Source organism: Sus scrofa, chromosome 10 (assembly GCF_054392235.1).
Source record: "Sus scrofa isolate SSC_HxYL_T2T_F1_AM1 chromosome 10, Sscrofa_HxYL_maternal_Yorkshire_Landrace_v2.0, whole genome shotgun sequence".
NCBI classification, from domain to species: Eukaryota; Metazoa; Chordata; class Mammalia; order Artiodactyla; family Suidae; genus Sus; species Sus scrofa.
Window position 1 is genome coordinate 77,322,511 of NC_139392.1, and position 25,875 is coordinate 77,348,385.

The 25,875-nt window shown below is 40.9% G+C and overlaps 1 protein-coding gene across 13 annotated transcripts in view; it reads left to right on the top strand.

Moving 5' to 3' along the window:
- ARHGAP21 (Rho GTPase activating protein 21) overlaps nucleotides 1–25,875 on the top strand; it is a 139,323-nt gene that overhangs the window by 107,868 nt on the left and 5,580 nt on the right. For 5 of the 13 annotated variants that reach the window (XR_014817997.1, XM_084980314.1, XM_084980318.1 and 2 more), the window contains 14 exons: nucleotides 3,592–3,628; nucleotides 6,509–6,634; nucleotides 8,191–8,475; nucleotides 12,211–12,275; nucleotides 12,358–12,497; nucleotides 14,597–14,739; nucleotides 15,496–15,651; nucleotides 15,754–15,832; nucleotides 16,850–16,923; nucleotides 17,001–17,090; nucleotides 18,944–19,069; nucleotides 19,264–19,305; nucleotides 19,627–19,732; nucleotides 21,666–21,697. Coding sequence is in view for 8 of the 13 variants with exons in the window: in XM_084980314.1 (XP_084836440.1) it covers nucleotides 3,592–3,628; nucleotides 6,509–6,634; nucleotides 8,191–8,475; nucleotides 12,211–12,275; nucleotides 12,358–12,497; nucleotides 14,597–14,739; nucleotides 15,496–15,651; nucleotides 15,754–15,832; nucleotides 16,850–16,923; nucleotides 17,001–17,090; nucleotides 18,944–19,069; nucleotides 19,264–19,305; nucleotides 19,627–19,732; nucleotides 21,666–21,697 (1,501 nt within the window). In the remaining 5 variants the exon portion in view is untranslated. Of the gene's footprint in view, nucleotides 1–3,591; nucleotides 3,629–6,508; nucleotides 6,635–8,190; nucleotides 8,476–12,210; nucleotides 12,276–12,357; nucleotides 12,498–14,596; nucleotides 14,740–15,495; nucleotides 15,652–15,753; nucleotides 15,833–16,849; nucleotides 16,924–17,000; nucleotides 17,091–18,943; nucleotides 19,070–19,263; nucleotides 19,306–19,626; nucleotides 19,733–20,488; nucleotides 20,763–21,665; nucleotides 21,698–25,875 lie in introns of all 13 variants that reach the window. The other 8 variants (XR_014817998.1, XM_021064916.2, XM_084980319.1 and 5 more) reach the window with 3 other exon arrangements.

Consider the following 25,875-nt stretch of genomic DNA (forward strand, 5'->3'; position numbering starts at 1 on the left):
CTGTGGTGTAGGCCGGCAGCTGTAGCTCCGATTCACCCCCTAGCCTGGGAACTTCCATGTGCCACGAGTGCGGCCCTAAAAAGCAAAAAAGAAAGGAAAAACAAAGAAATGCAAATTAAAAAATCAGAGTTGTGGCATTCCCACTGTCTTGCAGTGGGTTAAGAATCCTACTGCAGTAGCTTGGGTCACTGAGGAGGTTCAGTCCCTGACCCGTCCACAGTGGGTTAAAGGATCAGCGTTGGGTGCAGCTGCAACTCAGAGTCAATCCCTGGCCCAGGTTGAACTTCCATATGCTGGAGATGTGGCCATAGAATCAAAAAAACAAAACAGAACTGTTACGTGGTAATACATTCACTTGAATTTAAAAATATTATTAAAAACCAGTAATACACAAATATAATACAAAAATGTGTATAAATGTACATAGTAAATAAACCCTCCCCCTCCAGGCCTCCAGCCACCTGATTCTACCCTGAGCCATAACTGTGTTATCCTTTTCTCTTACATAATTCCAGAGCTATTCTATGCATAAAATCAGACACACATTTGCATGTGCTTATGTGTCTGTATGTGTTCTGATTATTTTTACGAACAAATGGTAGGTGCTTTACACGCTGATCTTGGAGAGCATTCTCTGGGTGTATTCCTGGCTTATTCTTTTTCATGATTGTTTGTTTTTCCATTGAGTAGTTACACCACAGTATATTATTATTAACCAGTATTCCATATTCTATTAATAGACATTTAGATCATTCAAATCTTATGCTACAGTAAATAATACTTCAGCAACTATATTTGTACATGGTTCGTTAGCATATATTTGAGTGTGTAAGGTTGGAAAAAGGATCGTTAAGTCAAAGGGTAGGTGTTTTGTTTTTTTTTTCCCCTTCCTTTTTACGGCCATATCTGTATAGCATATGGAAGTTCCCAGGCTAGGGGTCAAATCTGAGCCGCATCTGTGACCTACGCCCCAGCCACAATGGGTCCTTAACCCACTGAGCGAGGCCAGGGATCAAGCAGAATCCTCATGGAGACTGTGTTGGGTTTTGTTTTTTGTCCTTTTAGGGCCTCACCCACGGCATATGGAAGTTTCCAGACTAGAGGTCTAATCAGAGCTGCAGCTGCCTGCCTACGTCGCTGCTACAGCAATGCCAGATACTTAACCTACTGGGCGAGGCCAGGGGTCGAACCTGAATCCTCATGGATACTAGTTGGGTTCATTTCTGCTGAGCCACAATGGGAACTCCTAGGAATTTTATTTTTTTATGGCCTTTGGGTCATGAGTCATACTGAAAAATCCTCTCTCTCCTGTTTACTTCTCAAATTTCTATGTTTTTCTCTTTCTTTTGTGTTCATTTACAACTTTGATTCAGTGGCTTCTCAGTTGTCCCAAAAATCTATTGAATGTTATACTTTCCTCACTGATTATCATCTTTATTATAAAGTTAATTATTATATGTCTTTGGTTTTGTTTTCAGACTTTAGTCAGTTGATACGTCTGTTTATTCATGTACATTGGGTTCTGTTCATTAAAGTGGTTTTGTGATATTTTTACCATCTAGTAGGGCTCTTCTCCCTCATTACTTTATGGTCTTGCAGAATTCTCCTGGCTGTTTTTATTTGAACTTTAAAATCAGTTTCAACTTCTTAAAATTTTTATGGCTGTTTTTAATCGACACAGCATTTAATTTACAGATTGAGGGAATATTGACATCTTTATGATATTGAAAATTTTGTCAAAGAATAATCTGTCAGAGTTCCCACGGTGGTACAGTAGGTTAATGATCCAGCGTGGTCACTGCTGTGGCGTAGGTCACAGCTGTGGCTCAGATGCAGTCCCTGGCCTGGGGACTTCCATACGTCTCAGATGCAGCCAAAAAAAAAAGGGGAATATTTTGTCTTTTTTTTTTTTTTTTTTTTTTTTGTCTTTTTGCTATTTCTTGGGCCGCTCCCGCGGCATATGGAGGTTCCCAGGCTAGGGGTCCAATCGGAGCTGTAGCCACCGGCCTACGCCAGAGCCACAGCAACGCGGGATCCAAGCCGCGTCTGCGACCTATACCACAGCTCACGGCAACGCCGGATCCTTAACCCACTGAGCAGGGGCAGGGATCGAACCCGCAACCTCATGGTTCCTAGTCAGATTCGTTAACCACTGCGCCACGATGGGAACTCCTATTTTGTCTTTTTGTTGTAGTATTTTTGTGCAGATCTATGAGGCTTCCATTTGATTATTATTCATATTTTAATGCAATTTATTTTTTTCTGGACCAGCTGCCTAAGGGGCATTTGTGTGCCATTTGGCAGTGGCAGTGGCTAGCAGAGATGTTTCTAATGACGCAGGGATGGATGTGTGAGTTATTTTAGCCCTTATTCTCCCTCAGTAAAAGATACCAGTAACAGCCACTTGTCAGTCTGCTTCACTTTACCCCAGCTACACACGGCTTCCTGCGAAGATGGCAGGATGATGTGCTTCTTTCTTCCTCCTCGCCTCCCCTGATACTGCCTGGTGATAGATGAGGCTCCCGTCACCAGCACCCCAGTTTCTATTTTTCCACATAGGGAAACTCGGGGGTTTTTTTTGGTTTTATTTGTCTTGTCTTTTTTGCCTTTTCTAGGGCCACTTCCCTCGGCATATGGAGGTTCCCACCGGCCTATGCCAGAGCCACAGCAATGCCAGATCCAAGCCGCATCTGCGACCTACACCACAGCTCATGGCACCACCGGATCCTTAACCCACTGAGCGAGGCCAAGGATCGAACCCGCAACCTTATGGTTCCTAGTCAGATTCATTTCTGCTGTGCCATGACAGGAACTCCGAAACTCGGTTTTGATCTCTCAGAAAACAGGGCTCTGCAGTTTTGAGATGTGCAACCGGTGGTGGCCCACTGCCTGTATCTACTTCCTTGCATTTAACCTCCCTTCCTCATGTGTTAAGTTTCAGAGTTACAGGTGCCTCCTGATGTTACTGAAGATTGAGTTTGCGTCTCCACTTCTGATTACGTTGTTCCTTAAATGAATTTTGAATTAAAACAACAACAAAACACCTTTGTCCCCCCAAAGTTAAATTGTTTTGAATAATTAATGTGAACTTGTCCTCTGAAGCCCTCAGCCTTTTCGCTGGCAGCTCTTGTTCTCTTGCTGAAACGGCCAGAACACGGTTGGAGGGACCAGCCCTTATTCTGCACTTCCTGCCACCGTGTCCATAGGCTGGACAGGTGTGGACACGCTCTTCTCTCTGTATCTGACTGCTGAAGGTGACCACTTACTGTTAGTGACAGTTTGGAAATCCTTAGAGCATTAAAACTGTGGGTAACTAATAAAGTCCAATGTTTAGTCTAAGTAGCTTTTCTTTGATCGTTAAAAAAAAAAAAGATAAAATCCCACCTTTTATGCAGAGACAGTTTTGATTGGCAGTATAAGAAAGCATTTAGATACCTTTTCCTCACTCCCTTGAACCCTGAACCTTTAATGTGGTAACAATGAAATGTTAGCTTATCGAGGAAAGGTTAGCTGTAAAAGTCACATTATTTTTGCATCTTTAAGGTGTTTTATGCGTTTATTGCAAATATTGATAGACTTCTTTTCCAACAGGTCTTTTAAGCATGTATCTAGCCTGAAGGGAATCAAGGTAGGTGTTCAATATTTTTAAAATATCATCAGCAAATGACAAATGTTTCTTTTTTTTACCTTAATTCACTTTAGCTCTTCATAAAGAATTATTTGTTTTATCCATTAGGTATTTCATACTTAAGTAGCATAACCTTTTATTCTGTAAGTTTCAAGTGCATTTGGATTACTGTAAATTGTGTTTCTAAACACATTAATCAAATATACAATACTTTATATACATTGTGCTGATTTTTCTTACAAGTTTTCAGCCGAATATCTAACTACCCATCAGTTTGTTTTCTGTCCTCAAAATTATTTCACACCTTGCTCCACCCACCCACCCTCCTACCTTTCCCTCATTGGAAAAATAAAAGTGGGAGGTTCCCATTGTGGCTCAGCAGGTTACGAACCCAACCGTTATCCATGAGGACGCGGGTTGGATCCCTCCCCTTGCTCAGTGGGTTAAGGATCTGGCATTGCCGTGAGCTGTGGTGTAGGTCGCAGACTCGGCTTGGATCTGGCATTGCTGTGGCTGTGGTGTAGACCGGCAGCTGCAGCTCTGATTCAACCCTTAGCCTGAGAAGTTCCAAATGCTGCAGGTACGGCCCTAAAAAGCACCAAAAAAAGAAAGAAAAAGAAAAGCTGTTAGACAGGAATTTCCTTATTATACCTTCTCCAAAAATATCAGTACCCCTCATTTATACCCACGCTCTCTGCCTTCCTTACCCTTGTCTTGGCATTATCCTCTTAAACACGAACACCCGCACTTCTTTGCATTCCATCACTGTTTACTTTTTCAAGACTCTCTCTCCCCTGCAAAGTCACTTTTTCCTGGGGCTCAGTCACCATCATATAGAAGCACATTCAAGCACGTTCTACTATTTCCTGTATTTAAAAGAAAAACCAAGCGGGATGAACCTGGAGTTTGGGGTTAGTAGATGCAAACCATTGCATTTGGAGTGGATAAGCAATGAGGTCCTGCTGTGTAGGACAGGGAGCTATATCCAGTCACTTGGGATGGAACATGACAGAAGATATGAGAAAAGGAATGTATATATATGTGTGTGTGTGTGTGTGTGTGTAGCTGGGTCACTTTGCTGTACAGCAGAAGTTGACAGAACACTGTAAATCTGCTGTGATAAAAAAAAATTAAAAAATAAAATTCCTTTCCCAAGGAAAAAAAAGAAAAACCTTCCTTGAATCCACACACCCCCATTTGCTGCTCCTATTTACTCTTCCATTTTTTGCAATGGAATTCCTTGAATTTGTCCATAGCTCTCAGTTCCCCTTATCCCATCTTTCTCAGCCCACACATCAGAAAGATGCTCTTCAGGCCAAGGTTACTGCTGACACTCGGGTTTCCTTGGGCTTTTTCTACTTATTTGACCCCTCCATGGTACCTAACAGTTTCCCACTTACTTCCTGAAACATTTTCTTCTGGTGGTTTCCATTTCTGCCTCTGCCTCATTTTTAAAATGCTGGACTGTCTAGAGCTGGTTCTGACCCCTTTCCTCCCGGTCTACCCCGATGTGCTCCGTGATCTTAGCCAGAGATCTCCCCTGGTGCGTGTTGCCAGCCTTGATCTCCCCGAACCGCAGCTCACCTGGGCTCCGGCCTGGGCACTGTCTCCATTTGGAGGTTTACTGCGCAATTCAGGGTTTACACGGCCAAGTGGACTTCGAGGACCCCCAGACCTGTGTCTTTTCCTCTTTCTCCATCTCACCAAGTTCACCAGTCGAAGTGCCCAGTCTAGGGATTAGCCTTGTGTCTTCGTTTCAAGAGGTGCCCACTCCACCTCCAAAACACATCTGAACCTTTGCAGCCCTCTCCATCTGCACTTGGGCTGCCACCGTCCCACGTCTGGGATCCTGCAGTAACCCCCCCCCCCGCCCCCGCCCCGCAACCCCCCCCTGGTCTCCTGGTTGTCCCTTTAGAGTCTGCTCTCCAGGTAGCAAGCAGGCGACCTTTCAGCTGTGTGATCCGATGCTGTTACTCCCCTGTTTCCCGGCTTCCCCTCACACTTCCTGCCACAGCCTGAAGGATCCTGAACAACCTATATAATTAGCTGTTTCTCTCACTCCCATAAACAGTGACTATTTAAAATGGTAACGATGTACCTTCGTTAGCTGTGCATTCTCCCTGAACTTTCCTTTCCCCCGACCTTTCATAGGTGGCTCTTGGGAATGTTGCTTCTCCAGATTTCATCTGACATGTTCTTTCTGCAGGGAGGCCCCGCCTCAGCACCACTAGTTTATAGCTGCTGCTCAGTTGTTGCCCATGTCATTGCATTGGTTCCTCCTCCAAGTGGCATTCGTCATGATCTGATCATTTTCTCAGCTTTTCTATTCAGTGTTCTTCTTTGTCTTTGCCCACAAAAATGTGAGCTCTTGAGAGCAGGAAAATTATGCTATTTTATTATTATGAAATTATGCTAATAGTGTTTTTTTAGTGATTAAAAAGTTCCTTTGGGTGACTTTGAAAAAATGCTGGTGGTCACAGAATTCCTCCTGGTGGCGTCTCTGCAGCACCAGGACGCAGATGCCACCCCCAGCCTGGCATAGTGGGGAAAGAATTTGGTGTTGTTGCAGCCATGGCATAGGTCACAACTGCGGCTCACATTTGATCTCTGGCCCAGGAAGTCCGTATTCCACTAGGTGACCAGAAAAGGAAAAAAAAAAAATGGTGGTGCTCAGTAATCCCCCCCGCCCCTTGTTTAAACACCAGAAATTTTTCTAATGTAATTGATAAAGTTAGGTGGTAAAGTTAGGATTTTTCACGAATAGCCCTTCCTTTGGAAGATAAAGTAAAAGACTTTTTTCAGCAAAGCAATTTCAATATGTGAATACTTGTCAAGGACAGAGCTGACGTTTTGCTATGTTTTCTTCGGTCTTTTCTATAGATCATGGACAGCCAAAAGTCATCAGAAGACTCTGGATCCAGAAAAGATTCTTCCTCAGAGGTTTTCAGTGATGCTGCCAAGGAAGGGTGGCTTCATTTCAGGCCACTTGTCACCGATAAGGGCAAGGTAGTGCATTGTTCCCAGTGGCTGTGAGCGTACGAAATGCAGGCCCTAAAAAATAAAGCATTAAGTCTGTATACATAAAACAGCAAAATATCCAGAGAAGAGTGGAAAACAAGGAGTTCTCACTGTGGCTCAGTGGGTTAAGGATATTGAGTTGTCTCTGTGGCGGCTGGGGTTTGATCTCCGGCCCGGCACAGTGGGTTAAGGATCCCGCACTGCCACAGATGTGGCAGAGGTTGCAGCTGTGGCTTGGATTCATTCCCTGGCCTGTGATTTTCCATATGCTGTGGGTGTAGCCAAAAAGGGGAAAAAAAAGAGAGGAAAAACATCATTTATAAGTATCTTTTTTCTACATAAAGGAAATTTAATTTTAAAAAATTAGTGATTTAACTTTATACTTTTTCATCCTTTGTATCGATTACCTATGGGATATGCAATGCAGAAGAGACATCAAAGTATTTAAGAAGGAACTCTGCTTTTCTTATTAAATAGTTTATTAACCATAGATCATCACAGACTAGTCCTTTAGAGAGTGGCATTTCTCCATGGTAATACTTGAAAATTTTTTATTGAACATTCTCAGTTTATTCTTTTAAGTTGCCTTTATAATTTGGTTTCCCTTTATTTTATAAACATTGAGTTACATAAACGAATGCCACAATATCAACATTCTTCATTAAATAGGTAACAATATAATAAAACTTTGCCAGGAAATTTCCTACGGTATTTGGGCAGTTTATTTATAAGACAACTCGTAAATACGTCAAAAGAATATTAAATTTTTCAGAGTTCCCTTCTTAGCTCAGCGGTTAATGAACCCTGTTGGGATCCGTGAGGTTGTGGGTTCAATCCCTGGCCTCAACTCAGTGGGTTAAGGATCCGGTGGTGCCATGAGCTGTGGTGTAGGTCGCAGATGCGGCTCGGATCTGGCATGGCTGTGGCTGTGGTGTAGGCCAGCAGCTGTAGTTCTGATTCAACACCTAGCCTGGGAACCTCCATATGCCGCAAGTGCGGCCCCAAAAAGCAAAATAAAAGAGTATTGAATTTCTCAGGAGAACTTGGATGTTTCTCAGGAGAACCTTGGATGTGTATGTTGTTGCTTGACCGTGTATAGTTGATCAGTTTTGTTAACGAAGCTCATGACTTGTACATCTTGTCTGGGGGTCGCCTCATGCTCTACTTGTCATTTGCGTGACCGAAGACTTGTCTTAAGCCTTGCTTTCACGTAACAGATTTTCTGACTGACCTTTTCCCTGTTTCCTAGTCCCTTAGCATTTTTTTGGATGTTTTGCCCCGCTTGCTGTATCCTCGTCACGTTGTTCCTTCCGTTTTCCCAACTCAATTAAAGTTGAGATTTCACGAGCCTGGATTTTGATAGGAATACGTTGTCCAATTTGGTTTATGCTCCACAATTTTTTTTTCCTCCCTTAACAAATGCATGTTGATGAGAGCAGCACCTGCAGCCTTGGGTACACGTTTATGCCTGTTAGCCGTGTGGCCTCGTGAGTCTGTCCCGCCACCAAGTACCAAGCACCCTGACCCCGTCTCGTGTTTTCCAGCGCGTCGGTGGGAGTATTCGGCCATGGAAGCAGATGTATGTTGTACTGCGGGGCCATTCGCTGTACCTGTACAAAGAGAAACGGGAGCAGACGGCTCCCTCCGAAGAGGAGCAGCCCATCAGTGTTAATGCTTGCTTGATAGACATCTCTTACAGCGAGACCAAGAGGAAAAATGTGTTCCGACTCACCACGTCCGACTGCGAGTGTCTGTTTCAGGCTGAAGACCGGGACGACATGCTAGCCTGGATCAAGACCATCCAGGAGAGCAGCACCTTGAACGAGGAGGCAGGTGTCCAAAACACTGTCGACACACCCGGCACTTTCACATCATGATTGTAAAGACGAAAAGAACCTGAAGCTCTGTTACAGAAGAATTGTAATGGGCCATTTTCACTCGAAAATAGTTGATGAAGGAGTTTCTGCTGTGGTGCAGTGGTTTAAGGATTTGACCACAGTGGCTTGGCCGTTTGCAGAGGTGGGGGTTAAAGGATCCAGTGTTGCTGCAGCTGTGGTGTAGATCACAGTGCTGGCTCGAATTCAGTCCCTGCCCTGAGAACGTCCATATGCCCTGGGTGTGGCCATTTCAAAAGAAAAAAAAGGAGTTCCCATCGTGGCGCAGTGGTTAACGAATCCGACTAGGAACCATGAGGTTGCGGGTTCGGTCCCTGCCCTTGCTCAGTGGGTTAAGGATCCGGCGTTGCCGTGAGCTGTGATGTAGGTTGCAGACGCGGCTCGGATCCTGCGTTGCTGTGGCTCTGGCGTAGGCCAGTGGCTACAGCTCCGATTAGACCCCTAGCCTGGGAACCTCCATATGCCGCGGGAGCGGCCCAAAGAAATAGCAAAAAGACAAAAAAAAAAAAAAAAAAAAAAAAGTTGATCAAAAGGGAAACGCACATGTACCTATTTGATGTGATGTTCACTTACTGGGAAATGCCCATTATTGAGCTAGAAAAGTAGATTATTCACATTTTTTTTCATTTATCAATTCTTCCATTACTTTGTTTTATAAATTCAAATGTTTATACACAAAGAAAGGTTTCCGTATTTTTAATTTTTTAACGTAATATACAGAACCACAATACTATTTCAGTTTCAGATAATGGGCGATCATATGCAGATATTCTTCAATTTGATAAAATGCTGTTACAGTAGGGAGAAATTTCATGAAAAGGGTATTTACCAGTTTGTGAGCTAGTCAAGTATCTTTTTGCTGCATGGGCCAGTGCATTAATAGTAACCTATTTAAAAATGCAGCCTTTTGGACTACAAATTATTATAAAAGAACATCAAGATTATATAGATATACTTTCTGAATTTCTCAAACTCATTCCATTTTGAAGGCTGAAGTCAAATGTTACACAGAACATCCACGAAGCTGTTTCTCCTTTGCACTTACCTGCAAAAATCAGCAACTAAACCACGCTTTCCTATAGACGTAGCTATTTCTAGAATACCTTAGGGAAATCAGAAAGACTGCTAGAACTAAATTATCACTTTTACGGTAACAATTTTCACCACAGTCCGTCTTTCCTAAACAGACCAAAAGAGACCTGGGTTCCGAGTCCTGGTCATTACCTTTATGACTAAGTAACTCCAGGTCTCTTTCTCTAGTGCAAAAACAGGATTGTTGTGGGGCTTAAGTTACAGTGAAAGTGACTCTCAAAACAGATCACTGTGTGTAAACGCAGAGATACTGATACTGATAATGATTTTTGTTAATGGAATTATGCAGGCAGGAATACAGTACAGCTTCGTAATACAGTGATTGGTGTCTAAGGAAACTTGCATTCTCAGAAATGATGTTGTAAGCCAGTTTTTCTTTTCAATAAGGAGTGATGTTTAGGGCCTTGAGTTTCTAACTCACCATCAAGACATTTTTATAGCGGGGATTTCAGGAGTAAAGTTTTTGGGTTTTGGTTTAATTTTCATAGCCCCACCTGTGGCATATGGACGTTTTCAGGCTAGGGGGCAAATCAGAGCTGCAGCTAAGCCCACAGCCACAGCAGCATCCCTGGATCCTTAACCCACTGGGAGAGGCCAGGAATCAAACCTGCGTCCTCACAGAGACATCGGGTTCTTAACCTGCTGAGCCAGAACAAGAACTCCAAAGATTTCTTTTTAAGAGTATTAAACTATAGGGAGTTTCTGTGGTGGCTCAGTGGAAACAAATCATGAGGACGTAGGTTAGATCCCTGGCCTCGCTCAGTGGGTTAAGGATCTGGAGTTGCCCTGAGCTGCAGTGTAAGTCGCAGATGAGGCTTGGATCTGGCGTGGCTGTGGCTGTGGTGTAGGCTGGCAGCTGTAGCTATATTAGGCCCCTAGCCTGGCAACTTCCATATGCCACAGGCACAGCCCTAAAAGACCAAAAAAAAAAAAAAAAAAAGACTATGTAAGTATAAACTTTACAGAACAAACCCAGCAGTGACTGGATCTAGCTTTTGTTCAAAGGTACCTTTTTTCATATCATTCACAAGGTTTTTTTAGACATTGTTCTCCCTTTTTGTACCCATCGTTTTGACAAAAAAGAACACAAGATTTTTTTTTCTCCTGCTTTCCCTTTACCCAGGGACACCTACATTAATTATGAAGTTATGCAAATCATATTCTTCAATTCAGTCATTTCCATTATATCCAATTCGAATTATGACAACTTGAGCCATGGGGAAAAACGCCTGTGCTTTTTTTCCTCCACTAATTTATACTCTGCCTTGTCATTAAAAATGAATACCAGGCCCATATCAATACAACCTTTGTCCTGCAACCACTGCTATAAAGAGACATCAGACCTGGATTTAAGCAAAGTAAATAGAATAAGAACTTGGGTGTAGATTTCAGCTTCAAGTCACAGTTCAAAGAGGTTCCTGTTTAATAATCACCCGCCATGTGCCAAGCGTCCTCTTAGGCAGTAGATGACTTCATCTTTGAAACACAGGGCTGTTTAAGGACCGAATGAGGTAATGCTTGCAAAGAATGCAGCCTAGTGCCTGGCAGATCATAAACACTGACTTAATGTCAGCCATGTAGCATCATCGTTATTATCTAATTTCAAGACACAAGGATTTTCACCCAGTTTTATAGATAAAGAATGCACTGAGCATATACCATAGGGCAGGCACTCTCGTGAGCATTTTACATCAGTTAATATCAGCAACTGTATGAATGTGTCTTTAATCGTCACCACCAAATTTCCAATCAGAAATTGGAACAGAGAGGTTAAGTAATTTCCCCAAGATCACATAGCTCTGAAGTGCCAGGGCTGGGATTTAAACCCAGGCGATTATTCTAGATCTTAACGATATACTCTTTCAGTGGGTAAAGGAGAAGAATTGATTTGAATTTGAGATTGTTCAACTCCAAAGCCTCTATTCTTTATAAATTATAGTGTTCATTATGCTCAAAGTGAGACAAGGAGAAAACAAATTGAGGGCAGATGTCAATGTGTAATTGGAATCAATAGGGATAAGAAGTCATCCCTTTAATGTCAGCTCTGCGTTTTCCATTTAGCATGTTATCAAAGTTAACCTGTTGAGGTTAAAAAAAAACCAGTTTTGAGCTTTTCTTTTCTGATAATCTGCCACTTTGATACTAATTGATTCTCAATCTCACTGCTCTGCAAATTAATCAAAAAGTTTGGCAGTATTTTTTTATCCACCTGTATTATTTTGAAACACTGATCATTCTTTCTGGTATTAGTGACAAAAAAAAACTGGCTTTCTGCTTCCCAGTCACTTATTTGAAATGACAGATCAGTTCAGCAAGTTGGAACATGGGCTACTGGCTGGTACTAGTCTAGGTATTGCAGGGTTACAGAAAAGAAACGGAGAACTTTTGGAAGCAGGGGGGCCCTTGGAACATTTGTTCCTATGGTGTTGTTGGCCCAGGGTTTGAACAGAGGTTTTAAAACAACTCCATGATATTAAACAAGTAATCGTACAATATAGAGTGCCCCCTCCCCCAAAGTAGAATCCCTATTTGGGTTTAGAATTGACTTTCTAATTTTACTTTGTGCTTCTTCTGTAGGACACCGGAGTTACGAACAGGGATCTGATCAGTCGAAGAATAAAAGAGTATAACAGTCTGATGAGGTAAGAGTCCCCTGCCCCCAGGCCTGCAAGGTGGTGGGAATGGGAAATATGTACTTGGTGCAAAAATGTGCCTTTTTTTCAGCAGCAAAGCAGAGCAGTTGCCAAAGACCCCTCGCCAGAGTCTCAGCATCCGACAGACTCTGCTTGGTGCCAAAGCAGAGCCTCGGACTCAAAGTCCACACTCTCCCAAGGAAGAGTCAGAAAGGAAGCTTCTCAGTAAAGGTACTGATGGATGTCTGTGTTCATAGATCAATCGAGGCTTTAAAGTTGGGTTGTAGAGGCCTTCTCATGTGTTGCTGTGCCTTTACTGCAGACTGCAGCTCAGGATGGTGGGCCTGGTCTAGGCTGACGGGGCCTTGCCCTTACAAGACACTGGATCTTGTAATAAAGACCAATTGAAGGAAAATACAACACATGGGTCTACATCTAAAAATAGCTATTTGGGGGAGTTCCCTTGTGGCTCAGTGGGTTAAGGACCTGGTGTTGTCACAGCTGTGGCCAGGGATCAGTCCCTGGTCCAGGAACTTCCGCGTGACATAGGAAAGCCAAAACAGACCAAAAAAGGTAGCAGTTTAATAAATTCAGAGGATCCAAGTGCTTTCATTTTGAAATAAAACCATTATGTTTCCGAACCTAAATGTCCACAACAGAGGAGTAGATAAAGACAATGTGGTACATACACACAGTGGAATAGTACTCAGCCATTAAAAGGGAAGAAATGATGGCATTTGCAGCAACATGGATGGACCTAGAAATTATCATGCTAAGTGAAGTCAGTCAGACAGTGAGACACCAACATCATATGCTATCACTTACATGTGGGATCTTAAAAAAGGACACGGAGTTCCCGTTGTGGCACAGTGGAAACGAATCTGACTAGGAACCGTGAGGTTGTGGGTCTGATCCTTGGCCTCACTCAGTGGGTTCAGGATCCAGCTTTGCCGTGAGCTGTGGTGTAGGTCGAAGACACAGCTCTGATCTGGCATTGCTGTGGCTATGGTGTAGGCTGGCAGCTGTAGCTCCAATTCAACCCCTAGCCTGGAACCTCCATATGCCATGGATGCGGTCCTAAAAAAGCAAAAAACAAAAACAAAAACAAAACCCCAAAATAAAATAAAAGAGAGTTCCCATTGTGGCTCAGTGGTTAACGAATCTGACTAGGAACCATGAGATGGTGGGTTCCATCCCTGGCCTTGCTCAGTGGGCCAAGGATCCGGCATTGCCGTGAGCTATGGTGTAGGTCGCAGATGTGCCTTGGACCCCCAGTTGCTGTGTCTCTGGTGTAGGCCGGCGGCTACAGCTCCAGTTAGACCCCTAGCCTGGGAACCTCCATATGCTGTGGGTGTGGCCATGGAAAAGACAAAAAGACAAAAAAATAAATAAATAAAATAAAAAAAGGACACAATGAACTTCTTTGCAGAACAGATACTGACTCACAGACTTTGAAAAACTTATGGTTTCCAAATGAGACAGATTGGGGGGTGGGGGATGTGCTGGCGGTTTGGGACAGAAATGCTATAAAATTGGGTTGTGATGATCGTTGTGCAACTATAAATGTAATAAAATTCATTGAGTAATTTAAAAAAAACCATTATGTTTCCTTTTGCTGAAATCTCACTATAAAGATGTCACACTGATAGTTTGATTCTTTTTTTTTCTTTCTCCTTTTGGCTGTGCCCATGGCCTGTGGAAGTTCCCAACCAAGGATGAAACCTGTGCCACAGCAGACCCAAGCTGCTGTGACAGCACTGGATCCTTAACCTTCTGTGCCAAAAAGACCTTGTAATTCTCTTTTCTTGACTTTTAAAGAAAAACATGGGGAGTTCCTGCTGTGGTCAGCAGGTTAAAAACCCCACATAGTGTCTGTGAGGATGCGGGTTCAATCCCTGGCCTCACGCAGTGGGTTAAGGATCCAATGGTGCCACAAGCTGAGTATAGGTTGCAGTGTGGCTCAGATCTCATGCTGCTGTAAATGACATAGATTGGCAGCTGCAGCTCCGACTCAGCCCCTAGTCTGGGAACGTCCATATGCTGTAGGTGTGGCCATAAAAAGAAAGAAATATAAAATAAAATCATGGTACAGATCATCAAAGGGTAAAGGAGCATTTATTGATTCCTACTAAATGATATGGAAGGTTCAAAGGAATACTATATTAGGAAAAAGAGAATGGCGTATGTTTGATAAATAAAGGCTACATTATTTATAGTAAGGACTCTGATTTATATAAATATTGATAAAGGATCTTTAAAGTCATGATCTAAAACAAGCTTGTTTCCGTCTTCTTTTCTTATGTCATTTTCTTTTGAATAACGATCAAAAGACGACACCAGTCCCCCCAAAGACAAAGGCACATGGAGAAAAGGCATTCCAAGTATTATGAGGAAGACATTTGAAAAAAAGCCGACTGCTACAGGAACGTTCGGCGTCAGACTGGATGACTGCCCACCAGCTCATACTAACCGGGTAGGAGACACCGGCTGGCCGGGCTTCCTGAAGCCGTAATCATAGCAGGACTGAGCACATAGCTTTGCAGATCACCAGGCGGGTCTGTTGCTCTGTCGAGTGTTTACTTCTTCTTAGCAGACTTTAGTTTCTCTAACCATTTTGACCTGTAAGGTCAGAAATTTCATTGATAATGAGTAATTTGTATCTATAATGCCTTTTTCTAAAAATGTATTGCCTCTGAAATAGACTAATTATTCAGCTTCTAGGAGTGTATCTGAAATGATTGGTAAGAATTCATTTTCAAATCATGTGTTTCTGCTTTTAGCATCTTTAAAGAAAGTTGGGAACAGGGACCTGATTAAGAAAGTGTAATAAATGTAAATTGTGTGTGTGTGTGTGTAAAACACCCGTGCTAGGATTCATATCCTGAGCGGATGGATGTTCTTCCTCCTTCCCCTTCTTTTATCCAACTGCACTATTTCCACATTCTCCTTTTCTGCCCTTTTTCCTCTTTCGACTCTCGCCTCTCAATAGATCCTCTTCTTTTGGTCTTGGTCTATTTGTTCTTTCCACCGACTCAAATATCTCTTCCTGGTTTTATCTATTTCCCGTTCTGCAGTGTCTCTAGACTTCATTTTCTCTCCATCACTTAACAGCAGTTTATGTTCTGTTTCCTTTTGGCTGAAAAGGACCCTATAGCTATGATGTGCATCTAATAACTGAAGATAAACATTCATGGTCTATTAAGTGAAACCTTTATTTCTTGTTTTGCAGTATATTCCATTAATAGTTGACATATGTTGCAAATTAGTTGAAGAAAGAGGCCTTGAGTATACAGGTATTTACAGAGTTCCTGGAAATAATGCAGCCATCTCCAGCATGCAAGAGGAACTCAACAAGGGAATGGCCGATATCGATATCCAGGATGACGTAAGTTTGCTTCTGTTTGAGTAATTAGTCTGTTTGTTTGTTTTTTTTTCCTTTGGTGGTACTGCCTACAAAAATACTGCATTTTTTATTTTGCATATGTAGAAATGGCGAGATTTGAATGTCATAAGCAGTTTACTGAAATCCTTCTTCAGAAAACTCCCTGAACCTCTCTTCACAAATGGTGAGTTAATCTTCCACCAGAGATGCCAGATGGAACAGTTTAATATTACATTTATTTAGGAAACCATAGAACATAAATTGAACCAAGAGAAAACATTTTTGTCAAAGGAAATAGATTTTGTTTAGTTCTTAGCATGTGGAAGTTCCTGGGCCAGGGATCAAACCTGTGCTACGGCAGTGACCTGGGCCGCTCCAGTGATGCAATGACACTACCAGATGCTTAACCTTCTTCGCCACAAGAGAGCTTCAATTATGGACTACTTTTGTCATTTGGGGTTTTTTTCCCTCCTGATATACAGTTCAATGAAAAATAGAATTTATAAAAAATTAAGTTCAGTAAAATTATGTATTTAACATGTTCATTCATGTTGATAGCCAAGTTAAAAATGTTATTGGAGTTCCCATCGTGGCTCAGTAGTAATGAACCCGACTAGGATCCTTGAGGATGCAGGTTCGATTCCTGGCCTTGCTCAGTGGGTTAAGGATCTGACGTTGCTGTGAGCTGTGGTATAGGTCACAGATATAGCTCAGGTATTGCGTTCCTGTGGCTGTGGTATAGCTCTGATTCGACTCCTAGCCTGGGAACTTCCATATGCCACGGGTGTGGCCCTAAAAAGCAAAAAAAAAAAAAAAAAGTTATTATTGTTGTCAGTGAAAAGCTTTCAAATATAATATGGTACAGTTAGTAGAAAAACATTATTTCAGCCAAGCCAACTATTTGACCTTATATGAGACCCTATAGTAGATGTTGCAGTCAGGGGACAGAGTGGACACACTGTGTAAGGATAGGAAGTACCCTCAGAGAACTTATGTTTTAGGTAATTTCCTTTATTTGATAAGACAGAGATTCATTATAAACTAGCAGTTTTAGAGAAAAAATTTCAAAGGCTATTTGGGATCGTCTCTACTTTTTTTTTTTTTTTTTTTAATTGTGGTTAGAATTTGAACCTTAAAACTAGATTACAGCTCACCTAAACAATTTAAGATGAACGTGTTTTTTTGTTGTTACTGTTGTCAGATAAATATGCCGACTTCATTGAAGCCAATCGTAAGGAAGATCCTCTAGATCGTCTGAAAACATTGAAAAGACTAGTAGGTATTATTTTATATTGTTGGAGGTACAACAAAAGTTCAGCATTTAAATCCATCATGAAAATAATATGTTTCAGATTCACGATTTGCCTGAACATCATTATGAGACACTCAAGTTTCTTTCGGCTCATCTGAAGACAGTGGCAGAAAATTCAGAAAAAAATAAGGTATGTAAACTGATTGTTGAGGCAATGTACTTTCACTGGCTTTAGTTGAAAAGCCATGCTTCACCGTGACCTGCCAAATAGGCAAAAATAGGTCATAATTACAGCACAGCTCTAAAACACATCATATTGGTGATAAGTCTCTCTAGAGAGCACCCTTAAAAGCAGGAGATCCCCAAAATATCCATCCTTTTGTTCTTGTTTGTTTGTTTTGTATTTCATACGACCTAACCCATGGCATATGGACATTCCCAGGTCAGGGACTGAATCTGAACCACAGCTGCAACCTACACCACAGTTGCAACATCAGATCTTTAACCCACTGCACCCCAGCAGGATCTTCCAGTTCTTGTTTTTTAAAGACATTGTTTTTTACATTTATCCAGCAAGAAAAATGAAAAAGTCAGAAATTTTTCTTCTTTTATTTTTTTACTGTATATTGATATTTTGGATGGGTAATATTTGCACAAAACAACAATAAAAATATAGTAACTGGTATACAGTGAAAAATAATAGACATTTTCTTTTTTTGTTTTGCTTTGTTTAGGTTTAAGTAGATAAGACCTTTTTTCTTTTTTTTGGGGGGGGGGTTGGTTTTAACACCACCATATTACCTTTATCATACACACCAAAACGTATTCTCAGTATTATCTAATGCTCCGTGTTTAGTTTTTCCATGTTAAGTTTTGATTTAAAGAAATGTCTTTTTGACAAATGTCGTATGATTTCACTCATGTGGAATAAAATATACACACACACAAAATGAACAAAAAAAAACAAACGAAAACTATACATAGATACAGAGAATAGAGTAGACGGAGTTCCCTTGTGGCTCAGCAAGTTAAGGACATCACGTTGTCACTGCTGTGGCTTGGGTCAGTTCTGTGATGAGGGTTCAGTCCCGTTCCTGGCAACTTCCACATGCTGCAGGTGCGGCCAGAAAAAAAATATTTTCAGACATTAAGTTTTTGCATACGAGAATTCTTAATGTACTACGCAGGCAAATTTGGAAAATTTTATGTGTCTTTCTCCTTTTTCTTAGTATTTGAAGGGAGAGGGTTTCCCTCTTCTTTGGTGAGTTTTATTCCCCTTGATTTTGATATTTTTGCCAGTTAATCGAGCTCTGGTAAATGTAGTTTTGAACCAGGTCAATTGCTTTCAGTCAAAGAGTTCCCAGAAAAAAATGAATGCCGATTAAGTATTGTATGTTGTCATTAAAGCAAGAAAGAGCATTTACATATAGATAGGTTTATGGAAATCCTAACGGGGAAGCATTATTTTTTTAAACACATTGAGTCAGCCATTCTTTGAATCCTTTTGGGGTTTTTTGAGGGTTTTTTGTTTTGTTTTTTGTTTCGTTTTGGGGTGTTTTTTTTTGGTATTTTTAGGGCTGAACCCATGGCATGTAGAGGTTCCCAGGCTAGGGTTCGATCAGAGCTGTAGCTGCCGACCGAGCCATAGCAACACCAGATCCAAGCCGCATCTGCAACCTACGCCACAGCTCATGGCAACACCACATCCTTAATACACTTGGGTGAGGCCAGGGAAAGAACTGCGTCCTTGTGGTTACTAGTCAGATTCGTTTCCTCTGAGCCACGACGGGAACTCCTGAATTCTTTTTCATCAACCCTTTCAGAAATAAAATGCTGAACATGCAGGGGGAATTTAAGCCTCCTTTCTTAAGAGAAGTGGGTATTCCCTGGTAGCTCAGTGGACTAAGGATCCAGCATTGTCACTGCTGTGGTTTGGATCGCTGCAGTGGTGTGGGTTTGATCCCTGGTCCCAGAACCTCCGCATGCCACAGTTACGGCCAAAAGATAAAGTTGTTATGTTTTCTAATGGATCGTTTGTTTCAGATGGAACCAAGAAACCTTGCCATAGTGTTCGGCCCGACTCTGGTGAGAACATCCGAGGATAACATGACCCACATGGTCACTCACATGCCCGACCAGTACAAGATCGTGGAGACACTTATCCAGCACGTAAGTCCAGGCTTCATCTTGTTGAGAAAATCCTCTTTCATGAGCCACTGATACTTGGTAGGACAGAATTTGGTTGCTGTTTCATTTTTTTCCCTAAGAAAATTACCTTTTTTCCTATACTATCCTCCAAAATATAGATCTCTTTAGGGGGTTATTTACTTTCTCTTTTTCACCTTTTTTATTTTAAATTTTAGCATGACTGGTTTTTCACAGAAGAAGGTGCTGAAGAACCTCTTGTAAGTATCGTTGGTCAGTGTTCGTCTCTGTTACTATCATTTGGGACACACGAGATCCTGACCCTACAACAGTGCCAACTTCCTGCTTTGTGCGCTAGCGTCTGCTTTGCACCCCGGAAGCAGGTCCATGGCACCTCCGTTTCTGAGCTCATGAAACTCCAAGTCTGATGCTTGTTTGGTAATTAATACATGCAAACAGTATTTAAAAATGAAGCACGTTGTCCTCCACTCAGTAATGTGTCTCTTTACTAAATGTTGTTTGAATTTTAAAGAAAATATCTTTGAAGAGATGATGAAGAGATCTTTGTTTATTAACCATAGACAACAGTGCAGGAGGAAAGCACAGTAGACTCCCAGCCAGTGCCCAACATAGATCATTTACTCACCAACATTGGAAGGACAGGAGTGCCCCCCGGAGATGTATCAGGTAACGCTTGCCTGGGTAGAACTGATCTCTAGGTTAACAGCTAAGTTCTAACATGAAAGAGCAAATTATAAGTAACAATTCACTATGATTTTTTTCCTTTTCTTTTTTTTTTTTCTCCCCTTTCCACTAATGAAAAATGTGATCTTCCTTTTCCGATTAATCTGAATTATCTTCCAGTGACTATAATGCCATTGGCAGTGCATGGAGTTGTAATGCTTGTCAGAAAGGAAATTGGAGGGAAAATGAGCATGCAAACCACTGTTTTGTTCTTTTTTTTCTTTTTTTTTTTTTTTTAAATTCACAGTTTCCATGTAATAGTCATCACAAGGTAAAACAGATACACGCTACTGGGTGTGTGGTTGCTGTGATGGCAGAAAGTGTGATCTAGACTGTATGAGTAGTTCTCGCTCTTGAGGCTGGATGTTCAGTTGAAAAAGCAGCAAGTTCAATATCTGAAATGCTCCCGGGCACCCTTCCCACCCATAAATACAGTGTATTATTGGTCACTACCGATGTCACCGTAAAAAAGTCAACCTCTCTGACATTTTCTTCTGTTTCTCTCTCGCCACCCTAACGTTCGGGGAAGTATTAGTTTTTATAGACTCTTTCGCTGCAATTTTTTCTCCTGCCAAACTGTTGCACTAACCTGGCATGTTTTACACCGTGTTCTCCCTTTGTCTCTAGTTCTTGTTGTAGCGCTAAAGGGTTGTTTTCAGCACTTACTGACACAGGCAAATCTATACTGGTGTTGAACAGGCGAGATGGGAGGAGTCTATCACACGGTAATGTCGCTAGTGGATTCTGTGGTGGCCCTGCTGGACAGCTGGAGCTGTAGGAAGAAGGATGACTGCTGTCCACACTGTAGCTGCCTTGTCTGCAGAAACCCCCGATTCTTGTAAATGCCAACGGAGTTGATCTGTGGTGTACATTTTCTCTTACGATTATTGTAAACAGATCACTACTACTTTCTTAAAAGTTTCTCTGCTGTTTCTTGTTATTTCTGAAGCAGACCGTGAGGAGAAATAGCATGGTATGGTCTACCAGTTCTTAAAGTCATAAAGCATCGAGCCATGTGTTGAAAGGGGCGTGGCATGGGGCTCAGCTCATTAACTTGGAAAAATCCATTTCCCCAAAGTTGAAAGAGAAAATTGCAAAATTGGGTGATCCTGAAGCGTGCTAGCCCCTTCCTACCCTCTTTATACTTGTATAATCTGAGTTTTTGCCCGACAGTAAAATGATGCTCTCCATTTTTCCATTTCCATAATAGCATTTAATGTTAAATAGATAACTGCAAAACTGGTAGCAATTTAACTAGACAAAAGGATCCCTGACTGCACAGATGTGAAACTCGGGTCCTCAGCACACAGATCATCATTTAACACATAAAAACCAAAGTGACCTAGAAGCCAGGTTCTCCTAATGCATCCATATTGCATACATTGTATGCTTCTGAAATTGAAGATGGACAGTCTGACAAAAACCAACTTAAATGCACCCAATTCTGAGTGTCTCAATTTGTAGCGAGGGCAGCCAACAATCTTAAAAAGTTCTACATTGTGTATCCGTTTCAGATACAGGATGTGGTACAGAGTGCAATTCTGCAAAAGGTCTTGGAGCTGCTTTATTGCTAGACTTAATACTGAGCAAATTGAATAAACACTAGTGTTTCTGTTTTGTTTAGTACAGGGCTCCTTTGCCATCCCTATCATTGAGCTGATTCTGCCTACAATTCACAGCATCCTTTCATGGCGGTGGCTTTCTGTGGTGCAGCTTGCATCTTTGTGAGCTCTGACTATCCACTGTGGTCTATTGTTTTTGAGTTTGGCTTTCACATTTTGTTCTGTGCCTGTCTTTTCCATAAGTTTTGCATTGTCTGTTGAAAGCAGTAAAGAATCTGACCAATACTGACCATGTTTAATTTAACTTCCCACAGATTCAGCTACTAGTGACTCAACAAAATCTAAGGTAAATTGTTTTGTACAACTTGGAAATACTGTAGCGGGGGATTGCTTTGTGGCTGATTGTGTATTGTTTTTTTTAATTTTTTATTTTTTCCATTATAGTTGGATAGCTGATATAATTTGTATGTAGATGCACCCTTGTTCCTTGTCTCATAAAAGGAAACATGAATACTTAAAATAGGATATGATAGAAGAATACTGCTGAGTTGGGACATTGGGCTTATCTCAGCATAGCATAGCTTAGCATAACACAAAGAAGTAGGCTTTTTTACTCCTCATTCTTTTTGGGGGAGCCACACCTGTGGCATATGGAAGTTCCCAGGCAAGGGATCGAATTGGAGCTGTAGCTGCAAACCTACACCACAGCTCACAGCAATGCCAGATCCTTAACCCACTGAGCAAGGCCAGAGATCGAACCCATGTCCTCATGGATACTGGTTAGGTTTGTTACCACTGAGCCACAAGGGGAACTCCTTTTTTAGATTCCACATGTAAGGATGTTTGTCTTTCACTGAATGACTAACTTCACTTACTATGATAATCTCTAGGTTCATCCATGTTGCTGAAAACAGCATTATTTCATTCTTTTCTATGGCTGAGTAATATTCCATTGTATATGTGAACCACGTCTTCTTTATTCATTCCTCTGTTGATGGACATTTAGGTTGTCCATTCCTCTGTCGATGGACATTTAGATTGCTTCCAAGTCTTAGCTATTGTAAATAGTTTCTCAGTCAACACTGGGGTGCATGTATCTATTTGAATTATGGTTTTCTCTGGGTATAGCCCAGGAGTGGGATTGCTGGATCATATGGTAGATCTATTTTTAGTTTTTCGAGGAACCTCCATACTGTTTTCCATAGTAGTTGTACCAATTAATATTCCCACCAACAGGGTAAGAGGGTTCCCTTTTCTCCACACACTTTCCAGCATTTGTTGTTTGTAGACTTTGATGATATCCATTCTGGGTGGTATAAGGTGGTTTTGATTTGTATTTCTCTAATAATTAACAATGTTGAGCTTCTTTCTATGTTTTTTTGGGCATCTGTATGTCTTCTTTGGAGAAGTGTCTCTTTAGATCTTCTGCCTGTTTTTTTGGTTGGGTTGATTGTCTTTTTGGTATTGAGCTGCACGATTTGTTGGTATATTTTGGAGATTAATCCCTTGTAAGTCACTTCATTTGCAGATATCTTCTCCCATTCTGTGGGTTGGTTTTTCTGTTTTGTTTATGGTTTCCTTTGCTGTACAAAAGCTTTTAAGTTCAGTTAGGTCTCATTTGTTTATTGGGTTTTTTTGTTTCTGTTTTCATTACTCTAGGAAGTGGATCTGAAAAGACATTGCTGTGGTTTATGCCAGAGAGTGTTCGGCCTCTGTTTTCCTCTGAGAAGTTTATATCATCTAGTCTTATATTTAGGTCTTTAATCCATTTTGAGTTTATTTTTGTGTATGGTGTTAGAGTGTTCTCATTTCATTATTTTACATGTAGCTGTCCAATTTTCCCAGCACCACGTATTGAAAAGACTTTCTTTTCTCTATTGTATGTTCTTGCCGCTTTTGTCACAGATTAATTGATCATAGGTGTGTGGGTTTGTTTCTGGGCTTTCTTTCCTGTTCCATTAATCTATATTTCTGGTTTTTTTTGTGCCAGTACCATTCTGTTTTGATGACCATAGCTTTGTAGTATAGTCTGATGTCAGGGAGCCCAAATCCTCCAGGTTCATTTTTCTTTCTCAGGATTGCTTTGGCTATTTGGGGTCTTTTGTGTTTCGATACAAATTTCAAATTTTTTTGTTCTAATTCTGTGAAAAATGCCATTGGTAATTTGACAGAGTTTGCAATGGATCTGTAGATTGCCTTGGGTAGTATAGTCATTTTGACAATACTGATTCTTCCAATCCAAGAGCATGGTATAGCTTTCCATCTGTTTATGTTATCATTGATTAGAGTTTTCAGAGTGTAAATCTCTTGTCTGTTTAGATAGGTGAATTCCTAGAGATTTTATTCTTTTTGATGCAATCGTGAATGGGATTATTTCTTTAATTTCTCTTTCTGATGTTTTGTTGTTAGTATATAGAAGTCTGAGAGGTTTCTGTGTATTAATTTTGTACCCTGCATTGTTACCAAATTCATTGATTAGTTCTAGACTTTTCTGATAGTGTTTTTAGGATTTTCTATGTTTAGTGTTATGTCATTTGCGAACAGCAACAATTTAACTTCTCTTCCAATTTGAGTTCCTTTTACTTTTTCTCTGATTGCCGTGGGCTAGGACTTGCAAAACTATAGTGAATAAAAGTCGAAGGAGTGGACATCCTTGTTTTGTTCTTGATTTTAGGGGAAATTCTTTCAGCTATTTACTGTTTAGAATGATGTTAGCTGTGGGTTTATCATATATGGCCTTTATTATGTTGAGGTAGGGCCCCTTTATGCCCACTTTGAGGGTTTTTATCGTAGCTTGGATTTTGTCAAAAGCTTTTCCTGCATCTATTGACATGATTGTATCGTTTTTCTTCTTCATTTTGTTAGTGTAGTGGTTCATAGTGATTGATTTCCAGATATTGAAGAATCCCTGCACCTGTGTAATAAATCCCACTTGATTATGGTGTATGATCTTTTTAATGTATTGTTAGGTTTAGTTTGCTGTTACTTTGTTGAGGATTTTTTGCACAGTGATATGTCACTTTATTTTTTGTGGTATCTTTTCCTGGTTTTGGTATCAGAATGAGTTTCAGAGTGTTTCTTCCTCTGCGTTTTTTTTTTTTTTTTTTTTTTTTTTTTTTTTTTTTCAGAATGGTTTTGGAAGGATAGATGTTATATCTCGTCTCTAAATGTTTGACATAACACACCTGTGAAGCCATCTGGTCCTGGAATTTTGTTTGTTGCAAGTTTTTTAATCACAGTTTCAATTTCTTTTTTTTTTTTTTTTTTTTTTTGGTCTAAAAAGGGCTGCACTCATAACACATGGAAGTTCCCAGGCTAGGGTCTAATTGGAGCTATAGCTGCCAGCCTACACTACAGCAATGTGGGGATCTGAGCTGCGTCTTCAGACCTACACCACAGCTCATGGCAGCATTGGATCCTTAACCCACTGAGTACGGTCAGGGATCAAACCTGTGTCCTCCTGGATATTAGTCGGGTTCATTACTGCCAGACAATGGGAACTCCAAACAGTTTCAATTTCAATACTTGCGATTGGTCCTTTCATCTTTTCTATTTCTTCCTGGTTCAGTCTTGGAAGATTGTACCTTTTTAAGAATTTGTCCATTTCTTCTAGGTTGTCCATTTTATTGGCATATAGTTGCTTGTAGTAGTTTCTTATGATCCTTTGTGTTTCTGTGACATCTGTTCTAACTTCTTTTTCATTTCTCATTTTATTGACTTGAGCCCTCTTTTTCTTGGTGAGTCTGGCTAAGGGTGTAGCCATTTTGTTTTTGTTAGCAATTTTTGCAACATACCAGCTTTTAGTTTCATTGATCTTTTCCTGTTGTTTTCCTCATCTCTATTTCATTTATTTCTCCCCTGATCTTTGTAAATTTTTTCCTTCTACTATCTTTGGGTTTTGTTTGTTCTTTCTCTAGTTGAGTTAGGGGTAAGATTAGCTTGTTTGAGATTTTTCTTGTTTCCTGAGGTGAGCTTTTTGCTATAATTTGTTTGCCCTTTGGCTGCATTCCATAGGTTTTGGATTGTTTTTGTGTTCATTTGTCTCTAGGTGTTGTTTGATTTCCTCAGTGATCCCTTGGTTGTTTAGTAGCATATTGTTTTAGTCTTCATGTGTTTGTATTTTTTGCAGTTTTTTTTCTTGTCGTTGACTTCTGGTCTTATCCCATTGTGGCCAGAGAAGATGCTTGATATAATTTCACTTTTCTTAAATTTATGGAGGCCTGACTTGTGGCCCAGAATGTGATCTACCCTAGATAATGTCCTGTGTGCGCTTGAGAAGAATGTGTATTCTGCTGCTTTCGGATCGAATGTTCTATAAATATTTATTAGGTCCATCTGGTCTAATGCTTCATTTAAGGCCTGTGTTTCCTTGTTGATTTTCTGTCTGGTTGATCTGTCCATTGCTCTAAGTGCGGTGTTAAATCCCCCACTGTTTTTGTGCCATTGACAGTTTCTCCTTTTATGTCAGCAGTTGCCTTATATATTGAGATGCTCCTATGTTGGGTTCATATATATTTACAATTA